This window comes from Trichosurus vulpecula, chromosome 2 (assembly GCF_011100635.1).
Source record: "Trichosurus vulpecula isolate mTriVul1 chromosome 2, mTriVul1.pri, whole genome shotgun sequence".
Lineage (NCBI taxonomy): Eukaryota > Metazoa > Chordata > Mammalia > Diprotodontia > Phalangeridae > Trichosurus > Trichosurus vulpecula.
In genome coordinates, this window is record NC_050574.1 from 21,760,272 (window position 1) to 21,771,157 (window position 10,886).

Below are 10,886 nucleotides of genomic sequence, written 5' to 3' on the forward strand. Positions count from 1 at the left end.
GTCATCTCTACTCTTGGAAAAGGAAGTCAAAATGCTTGATGTAGATGGGACACATTCTCTTTGCATGTGAAGAACAGCACGTTGTCTGTTCTCTCTCTCTCTTTGAACAGTGGGGAGTCCTTATAAGAGGCCTGCATTGAATAAATGAATGAGAAGGGATGAAAAAACATTTGTTATTTACTTCCTTTGTGCCAGGCAATGGAGATAGAAAGACAAGCAGTCTCTGCCCTCAAGGGGCTTACCTTCTATTAATGATTTATACAGAGCTCTTCATGAACTTTAAAGCAATAGATCAGTTGGCTATTGTTATTAATAAGAAGCAGCTAGGTGGCACAAAGGATAGAAAGCTGGGCTCGGAGTCAGGAAGACTGAGTTCAAGTCGCTAGCTCTGTAACCCTGGGCAGATCTCTTAACTGAAGGGGTTCGGCCTCAGTTTCCTTACCTGCAAAATCGGAATAATGATAGCATCGAGTTTACAGGATTGTTGTGAGTATCAAATGATATGACGCATACAAAAATGTTCCCCAAACTTTAAGGTTCATATAAATGCTAAGCTATTAATAATTATCATATGATAATTAGATATGTTGTTATAATATAGAATATATCATATCACATATCATATTTATAATGATGTCAAATTCCACTTTTATAAGATGCTTTTTTCTGGTCCCCCTCACTGCTAGTACCTTCCCTCTGAGATTATCTCTAATTTATCCTGTATATATCTGTACAGGACAGCTAGGTGGCATGATGGATAGAGCGCTCATCTTCCTGAGTTCAAATTTGGCCTCAGATAATTACTATGTGACCCTGGGCAAGTCACTTCACCTTCTTTGCCTCAGTTTCCTCATCTGTAAAATGAGCTAGAGAAGGAAATGGCCAAACACTCCAGTATCTTTGCCAAGAAAATCCCAAAATAGGGTCACAAAGAGTTGGACACAAATGAAAAAAGACTCAACAACAAAAAATACCTGTCCATAGTTGTTTGCATGTTGTCTCTCCCATTAAAATGTGAGCCCCTAGAGGGCAGGGATTATGTTTTTGCCTTTCTGGGTATCTCAAGCTCTTAAGACGGTGTTTGGCACACAGTAAGCACTTAATATATGCTTGATGTTGTCGATGATAATGATCAATCATCTTCCCTTATTTCTTCTTCCTAATGAGCCACAGAGCAAAACCTGGTTCTCTGCACAAGAGAAACAAACGAACAGAAGGGAAACAAGTTCCCTGTTGCTGGGAGAGTTTGCAGCCCAGTTGAATCTACTGGCCGAAAGTTTTGATTCTCATATTATAATTCTTCTGACACCGAAGTCCCAAATACACTTGACAACTCATCGATCCACCTTGTGAAAGGAAAAACCCCAGCCCCCTGCGTGTCATGCCCGTGCGTCAACCTGCCTAGGATTCATTCATCAGCTGTCTCACTGCCACAGTCATTTTGACCAACGTCTGACCCTTCCTTTAGGTCATAATTGAGCTCAGGAAGTTACTTTTTTCATGCCAGATTTATAAACTTTCCTGTTGTTCTCCTCTGATAATATATCCACTCTGTCCACTAGGCAATACAACGGTAAATTTATTATCAGTCTGTCCTGTTGTCTTGAAGAATGACATCAATGCAAAATGGCTATGTGGGCATCATGGCCCATAAAGTCATTTTGGGGGTGGTGGGGGAGAAGGATGATATTTACGAGGTTATGGGGGGATATATAAAGCGTGATACCGGGAGGGAAAGAATCTTCAAGTTCGGATTCCTCTCCTACAGACGCCAAGGAGGACGAGTCCTCTTCTCCCAGTCAGCATGTACAAGCTAACATTCTGCTCCTTATTTTTTGCCGGCTTCTTAAGCCCCTTCTTGGCTCTTCCCACCGTCGATTCCAGTGAAGCGGCTTATCGGCTCTCAGGTAAGAGGCATTTTCCTTTCCGTAGCTGCGGTATTTCTTAGGTCACAAGAGCAGCAGAGAGAGAAATGGAGAAATTCTGGTTATTAAGGAGCCTTCTTCCACCCGAAGTTTCAGCTACAAAAAGAATGCTATTCTAGGTTCTTTAAATGACTATTTTAAAATCAATAATGGAGTGCAATTTCTTCACAGATTCAAGGAATAGGAGGCTATCATGAGTATTTCACCTCATCTTCGTGTTAAGCTTTTTTGCTTTGGCAGAGCAGGAGTAGAAATGAATGAATGAATGAATGAATGAATGAATTATTTATTCCTATGTGCCAGGCACTGTGCTCAGCTCTAGAGATGAAAAGAATGAAAAGATCTCTACATTGTAGGTGCGTCCAGTCTCCATTTCATCCCTAGAGATCCTTAGTACATCTGGTACAGCCCCTTCATATTACAGATGTGGAAACTGAGGTCCAAAAAGATTGAAAGGGGAGGCAACAAAGGTGCATATAAATATACAAAGAATAAATGTAAAGAGAAGAAACACAAAGTAATTACCTTCTACTGATGATTTATGGAGCACTCTTTACTAAATTTAAAGCAATGTATCTGTCAATTATTATTATTAACATGAAGCAGCAGGGTGGCTCAATGGATAGAGGGCTGGGCTTGGGCAGGAGGGTTCCAGCAGCAGTCCAAGGGGATGTTATAAGGCTTTTTGTTGAAGGTGTTGTCTGAACTGCAGCTTGAAGGAACAGAGGGATCCTGTGAAGTGGGGATCGGGACTGCACTAATAATACGGCACCTGCTATGTGCCAGGCGCTTTACAAATATTCCATTTGATGTTCACACCCACCCTGAGAGGTAGGTGCTGTTATTATCCCCATTTTACAGGTGAGGGAACTGAGGTACAGAAAATAGAAAAGTTAGGCCCAGTGTCACACAGCTAGCAAGTGTCTGAGCCTGTGGCCCCCTTCACAGAACGTTTTCAAATGCATAAAATAAAATACATAGGATTACAAAGGAAGCTAATTATGTTGAAATACTACAGATGTGCAAAAAAAAAATATGGTCTCAGACTCCAGGTGAAGAACTCCCTTGCTTTGTTCCAAGGTTTTTTATTTTATACATGAGAAAGGAAATGACTTACTGTCACATAGTAATAAAGGGAAGACTAGTAACAAGATGGGATTTGAACCCATGGTTTCTGACTTCAAATCCAACCTTTTTAAGCCTCAGTTTCTTTTTTTTTTGGAGGGGGGGAGACAGGGCAATTGGGGTTAAGTGACTTGATAGTAAGTCTAGCTAGTAAGTGTGTCAAGTGTCTGAGGTCACGTTTGAACTCAGGTCCTCCTGACTCCAGGGTCAGTGCTCTACTTGCTGCGCCACCTAGCCGCCCCTCAGCCTCATTTTCTTCATCTGTAAAGTGGGGGTGATAATGAATAGCACCTATCTCAGAGGGGTATTGTAAGGATCAAATGAGATATCTGTAAGGCATTCGTAAAGCTCTATGTAAATTCTGTTATTCCTAATAGTATAGTATCTTATTATTAACACCCTACTTTAATTTAAAATAATTACTGCAATAGTTACCAGAATGCATTACTGGTTGACTCATCTGGAGGTTTACCATAATACGTTCATTTTACTTTGAGCTAAAAATTAACCAGCTGAAAATGAAAATGTTATCTCTGACTACATTTCACTTTTACCTGTGCATTCACATTTCTTATGGAATTAAACTCTGACACAGATAGAATCATAGAATGGTAGATATGCGAGAGAGCTCAAAGATCTAACCTAGGCTTCTTAGAGAAGGGGAAATTGGGGCTCAAAAAAATGAAGAGAGAGCTTTAATTTAAAATCGAGAGAGAGCTGGGGCATTTCACAAACCGCAGGTCATAATTCCTCATTTCCCTCTCAACCTACGGTTCCCGGTGGTCGATACGCAGCTGCCATGTTACTGCACACTGCATCTCTCAGTGTCTAGCGTCATCGATCTTGCGCCTGGCAGTAATTTTAGTGGCTTGAGACAAACATTAAGTTTATTAAATCTCCACTGTTAAAAGAGGAACAAAGAACATAAGAGTAAATCAAAAGACAGCCTCCAAATAAAACTCCCATTTTAAACCAGAGGTGCGGTTTTACCACAATGTAGGCAGCCCCAGATTCTTAGATGATGTGTACCTCATGACAGATTTTAACTAGGTAGAAGCTTGTCTCACGGTTGGCTTAAAAAATAACACACAAACATTTTCAAGTGTGTTCCTTCTAAGAGTAGTCATTTATATTATGCCTGATGAAGTTCTTGCAAATTGTCATAGTTGGTCAACCAGCAAGCATTTATTAAGCACCGGTGCTAGATGCTGCTAAATGCTAAAGATATAATACAATAAAAAATATAATACATTCCAATTGGAGAAGTCAACAGGGGCATATGGAAATATACAAAGAGCAAATACAAAGAGAACAAACACAAAATAGTTGAATACTGAGGAAATGAGCAAAGACTTCATGTCCAAGGTGATGCCTGGATTGAAGTTTGAAGGAAGAGAGGGATTCTATGAAGCATTTTTATGGACTATTTATAGAGCAAGTATCTGAGCCTGCGGACCCCTTCATGGAATGTTTATAAATGCATAAAATAAAATACATGGGATTACAAGGAAACTATATTGAAATACTACTGTTGTCAAAATATTTTTTTAAAGAAGTTCACAGACTCTAGGTTAGGAGCCCTTGATTTGGTCCAAGGATTTTATTTTACATAGGAGAAGGCAGCCCCAGACCCTTAGATGACATGTATCTCATGCTAATAATGCCAACACATACCAGTAACAGCTAATTTTTAGTGGACTACATTAAAAAAGCTCACATTTCCATAGCACCTACTATGTGCCAGGCGCTTCACAAACAGTATCCCATTGGATCCTCACGACAACCCTGCCAGGTAGAGATGCTGTTATTACACCCATTTTACAGGTGAAGAAACTAAGGCACAGAAAAGTGATCTGCTCAGGGTCACACAGCTAGTAAGTATCTGAGCCTGTGGATCCCTTCAGAAAAATGTTCTTAAATGCATAAAACGAAATTCATAGGATTACAAAGGAAACATAAAAATAGGTATAATATATATATATATATAACACAATATTATGTATAAATATCTGCATATACAAAGTGTATAAATGCATAAAATGAAATACATAGGATTACAAAGGAAACGTTGAGGATGTTACAAAATATATATTATATATAATATCTGTACACATAAAAATACTACATATAAAGGCATAAAATGAAATACATAGGATTACAAAGGAAACATTGAAATAGTTATAAAATATTATATATATATGTATATAGAATTATCATCAATAATAAACCACTGATTAGCTTCCGAAGCTTTTCATGTATTCATTACCCCCACCCCCTCCCTAGGACTCACACATACACACACATGCGCATGCACGCACATGCACACACGCACACACACACACACACACACACACACACACACACACACACACGACAAACACCCAATTTGAAAAACTCCATGTTTGATGACAATTTAGAAAGTCAGAATGAGGCAGATACCCATCCCTTTCTTTTTTCCTTCTCTCTCTCTAGCAGATGACGAGACTGCAAAGCTAACGCTGGAAGACCTGGACAGAACTTCCCTCTTGCAAATGCTGCCAGAGATTTTTGGTGCAGAAAGAGATAAGGAGTCCAGAAAAGATGGTAAAAAAAAAAAATAGACTTTGTACTGACTAGAAGATTAATGTTATCAGTAGCTAATATGGTTCCTTGAATTTACCAGTTAGTTTCATGTACTTTCTTCTCTTAGAAGAAAGCTTAGACAGCCAACATGCATCATGAGAATTCCTCTGCCTGACTTGATGGTTCTCAATGCCATATTCAGCTCTGTGCCTGACCCCAACCTGCTCTGATTCATCTGTAAACATCACCTTTGTCTTTCTGCCTCACTTCTTTCTTTCTTTTTCTTCGTTCTGAAGCAGTTTTTTAAAATGATAGATAAGGGAGTTTGATGGTTATGATTTAAAAAACAATTTGGCGGCCAAATGGAAGCTGTGACTTTTTATAAGAAAGACACAATAGAAAGGAAATCAATGGGTTTCACATGAAACATTTTAATTATGCTAATAGTTGAGGGGGGGCCCCTAGGTAGTGAAGTAAAGTACTGGCCTTGGAATCAGGAAGACTTATCTTCGTGAGTTCAAATCTGGACTCAGACACTTACTAGCTGGGTGACCCTGGGCAAGTCACTTAACCCTGTTTGCCTCAGTTATCTCATATGTGAAGTGATCTGGAGAAGGAAATGGCAAACCACTCCAGTATCTTTGCCACGAAAATCCCAAATGGGGTCACAAAGAGATAGACATGACTGAACAATTGGTTGGGGGAAATATAATATTATTTAAAATCTGAAAAAATTCCATTTCAAAGAAATATAGATTGTCAGAGCTCTCAGCTGGGAAGTCATGCGACAGATGGGACAACTGAGGCCCAGAGACAAGAAATTAGTTGGCGAAAATCATGTAGACTAGACCCCAAAAGGGTCCAATTTCCCTGAGTCCTCCTTTTGTTATTTCTTTCCTTTCCAAAATTAAATGTTTTGACTTTTTTTCCTTTTACATCAGTTTCTTACTTTTCTCCTTCCCACATGGACTCTCACTTTGGAGTTCTGATGCCACACATAAGCATGGCTTTTGTCTATTAATTAGAGATAGGGAAAATAAAACTAATCTTGAGTTTTTCCCTCTAAACACTGGCTCAAGATGAATAAATGTTCAGAATCTTTGGGAGGGGCAGAATCTTTGAAATTTGGGGGCCATTTTAATAACAGAAATATTTTATGGGAAAATGAATACAATTAAATTTCTTTTAACACAAAGATCTTTGTGGCTACTGCTTACTAAGGAAGATGATATTAATAAGAATAGCTAGCATTTATTTAGAGATTTAAGATTTGTGAGATAATTCACATACATTTCTTTTCATCCTCAAGGGATGATGACAACGATGATGATGATGATGATGCCCATGTTTCAGATGAGAAAATTGAGGCAGACAGTGGCAGATTTGGGGGGGGGCAGGGCAATTTGGGTTAAGAGACTTGCTCAAGGTCACACAGCTAGTACATGTGTCAAGTGTCTGAAGCTGGATTTGAACTCAGGTCCCCCTGACTCCAGGGCCAGTGCTCTACTCACTGTGCCACCTAGCTGTCCCTGACAGTGGCAGATTTTGATGCCAGTTTTGGAGGTGCCCTGTAATAGCTAGCATGTTTTTAGCACTTTAAGGTTTGCAAAGTGTTTTGCAAATAATTATCTCATTTGATCCTCATGATAACCCTCTGAGGGAGCTACTAATATTGACCCCATTTTACAGACGAAGAAACTGAGTCTGGCAGAGGTTGAATGACTTGCTTAGCATCATGCCACTAGTAAATGTCAGAGGCAAGATTTGAACTTGGGGCTTTGTGACCACAAGTCTGTTGAGCTCTCTACTAAGCCACTTAGCTTAGAACCTAGAAAAGGAACCACAATGACAAGAAGAGGGATTAGTAGCCAGTGAAGTAACCAGATCCCTGTTGTAAGGCGGGGGTAAAGACTCAGGACCCAACAACTTACCTAGTCCCTTTTCAGTGTTTTGCGTTTTGCTGTTATCTTTACTCTTAAAAGAGCTCAGTAAAAAAGAGGCCTAAGATACCCACTGCCATTTGAGAACTCATCCCCTAAATACATTGTTTTTCAGATCTTAGTGCTGACATTTTTGATCCAAGAGAAAATGTGAAAAAGGTAAGTGGCTCTGTCAGAGAAATTCTCAGTCAACAAACATTTATTAAGCACCTACTGTGTGCCAGGCACTGTTAAATGCTGGGGGTGGGGGTGGGGTACAAACAAAGGCAAAAGACAGTTCCCTGCCCTCAAGGAGCTCACAGTCTAATAGGTAAGACAACATGTAAATAATTAGGTGCATATGAGATATGTTATTGTTCAGTCATGGCTGACTCTTAATGACTCCATTTGGGGTTTTCTTGGCAAAGATACAGGCCATTTCCTCCTCCAGCTCATTTTACAGATGAGGAAACTGAGGCAAACAGGGTGAAGTGAGTTGCCCAGGGTCACCCACCTAGTAAGTTTCTGAGGCCAGATTTGAACTCATGAAGATGAGTCTTCCTGATTCCAAGCTTGGCACTCTGTCTACTGCATCACTTGGCTGCCACTAAATTAAGCAGAAGCAGGTAACAAGTATGATGTAGAAGCCATGATATAAGAGGATTGTGAAGCAAAGTTGGAGAATTAGAGGCATTGAGCCCTTAATTCTGAGGCAAAACTCTTGGAAAATCTTCTAAAACCAATGACTCAGTGGGAAGTTAAATATGGCCACTGGAGATATGCACGCAGGGCTTACGTTGTCTTCGATTCAAGAAACAACAGAAAGAGAAAAAGTCAAGAGAATGGTCCCTGAAATGAACCAAGGAACGAAGTAACTTCTGAGTAAGATTAAGCTTGATATTAATAGAAATGAATGTCTGTTTAGAAAAAAATTAGGGATGAGATTTAAATGAGGTGTATGGATTCATGAAGAGCATAGAATGGATATTGGAATGAGGGGCTACCCCTTGAGGTGGGTCACTTTAGGACAAATAAAAGGAAGAATTATTTTATACAGTGGGTGCAAACTCAGGGAACTTGTTATCCTAGGGGCAGCGAGGTGGTGATCTGAGTTCGAATCTGGCCTCAGACACTCAGTAGCTGTGTGATCCTGGTCTCTGTTTGCTATCTGTAAAACAGGGATAATAATAGCCCCTACCTTCCAGGGTTGTGTAAGGATAAAATGTGATAATAGTCATAAAGTGCTTAGCACGGTGCCTGGCACATAGTAAGTGATAAATAAATGTTAGCTACTATAGCTGTTAATACCTTGACAGGTCATACAGGCTAAAATAGAAATTGGTTTAAGAAGAGTTTAATCATAGAGAGATCCATGTCTTAACAGTCAAGTTAAAGAGACTGGATGCATATCTAAACTTTCGAGGTTGGCATCAGGTGGGCAACTATGTGATTCTCCCACACACCCCCAGCTCCACAAATCATTCTTTAGCAACATGAGTTTGATTTAATTCAACTGATGTAACTCCAAATAGAACTATAGGAATGAAGGCAGCACTAAGATAAGGTAGATAGTCCCTTCGAGCATAACACATTTAGAACAGAGCTTTCTCTATTTCAAATTATTTCAAATATGTATTATTTCAAATATTAAAAATATTAAAAATAAACGTACCATATACCGTTCCAGGACATTCTGCCCTCCGAGTCATTAGCAGTGGTATCACAGGGGCATGATTCCAAATTGTTTTCCAAAGCTACCAAATCAATTCACAGCCCACCAGCAACGCATATCAGTTGGTAACTAAACATTTATGAAGCACTATGGAAACTACTATGGAATGCTACCGTGTAGCAGGTATTATGTTAAGAGCTAGGGACGCAAAGAAAGGCAGAAGACAGTCCCTGCTTTGGAGAACACACAAGTGGGTGTAGACACACACTATATGTAGCACGTTGTGTCGGATAAATAGGAAATAATCAATGGAGGGAAAGCATTCACATTTATGGGGATTGGGAAAGGCTTCCTACTGAAGGTGGCATTTTAGTTGGGACTTGAAAGAAGCCAGGGATCGAAATGTCCCCTTTGTCTCGCAGCTCCTCCAATATTTGTCCTTTGCCTTTTTGGGTTATCTTTGCCAGTCTGATGGGTATGAGGTAGAATCTGGGAGTTGCTTTAACTTACACTTTTCTAAGTATTAGTGATTTGAAACATTTTTTTTTCTGTATAGTTATTTTTGATAGCTTGGATTTCTTCTGAACACTGCCTGTTCCTATTTTTTGACCACCTATCAATTGGGACGTGGCTCTTAATCTTACTTCTAAAGGAACTGCATGTTGAACAAATTGAAAATTTAGGTTTTTTTTTTTCCTTTTACAACATGACTAATATGGAAATATGTTTTGCATGACTACATATGCATAACCTATATCAAATGGCTTGCCTTCTCAATGAGGGCAGGAGGGAGGGAGAGAATTTAGAACTCAAAATTTTAAAAACATGTTGAAAATTGTTTTTATGTGTAGTTGGGGAAAAATAAAATACTAAATAAATATTTTTTTAAAAGAAAATTTAGGTTTTAATGGAGTTCTATGAGGAAAAGTAGGCTTACCTCCATACTAATAATAATGTTTTGAGGTTTGCACAATGCTTTACATGGTTTTTACCCATTTGATCCTCAGAACAACCATGTGAAGGTAGGTACTTTTATTATTTTCATTTTAAATGAGGCCCAGAGAGGTTAAGTGACTTGCCCTGGGTCGTACAGGTAGTAAGTGTCTGGGGCAGGAATCAAAGTCAGGCCTTCCTGACTCCAAATTTCATGCTCCATCCACTGTACCACCTATTTGCTTACTAATGTACCTTTTTTTTCAATTTCAGGTTTTTTATGGAAAAGATCCCAAAATCTCACTCCTGAGTCATCTTCTAGCCAGAACCAGGAAACAGTTCAAGAAACGTGGGACCCCTTCTGAATGTTTCTGGAAGTATTGCGTGTAAAATGAGATTTAGTTTTCTTTCCCTATTGCTTTATTATATTTATAACCCTCTTGGAAAATTTAAATGAAGTAATTTGATTTAAAAGTAATGGCTTAAAAAAAACCTAAGCAAATCACATTCATTATTGTTTAAAAATAAATCCTCTATGTTTTGCAAGTAATTATGTGAGCATCTTTTCTTTAAATATAGTCTATATGTAATTTCCTTTATAAAATACTTGTGTCCCCTCTGTGAAAATTCTGCCATAATGTCTCCTAGAGGTGTGAAGGTGACCTTGGGTCTTTAAGGTCTAAGCCAGCAGATTTCAAGCTCTAATAGGTTTGATTGCTGGGCTAGAAAGGCTTAGAGTTTAGGTTTAGC

At 39.0% G+C, this 10,886-nt stretch overlaps 1 protein-coding gene across 1 annotated transcript; it reads left to right on the forward strand.

Moving 5' to 3' along the window:
* The first annotated feature begins 1,804 nt into the window (after nucleotides 1-1,804).
* On the forward strand, nucleotides 1,805-10,526 carry UTS2 (urotensin 2). The gene is made up of 4 exons (XM_036743246.1): nucleotides 1,805-1,907; nucleotides 5,523-5,633; nucleotides 7,668-7,709; nucleotides 10,402-10,526. Exons 1-4 carry the CDS (start codon nucleotides 1,805-1,807, stop codon nucleotides 10,524-10,526), a joined length of 381 nt encoding a protein of 126 aa, XP_036599141.1.
* Nucleotides 10,527-10,886: the final 360 nt, after the last annotated feature.

What these genes read in the sequence shown, in the direction of transcription:
- UTS2 (XM_036743246.1), top strand. Translation starts at nt 1,805, where the DNA reads ATGTACAAGCTAACATTCTGCTCCTTATTTTTTGCCGGCTTCTTAAGC. An exon ending in AGCGGCTTATCGGCTCTCAG is followed by an intron (nt 1,908 to 5,522) that starts GTAAGAGGCATT and finishes CTCTCTCTCTAG; the next exon opens with CAGATGACGAGACTGCAAAG. An exon ending in TAAGGAGTCCAGAAAAGATG is followed by an intron (nt 5,634 to 7,667) that starts GTAAAAAAAAAA and finishes ATTGTTTTTCAG; the next exon opens with ATCTTAGTGCTGACATTTTT.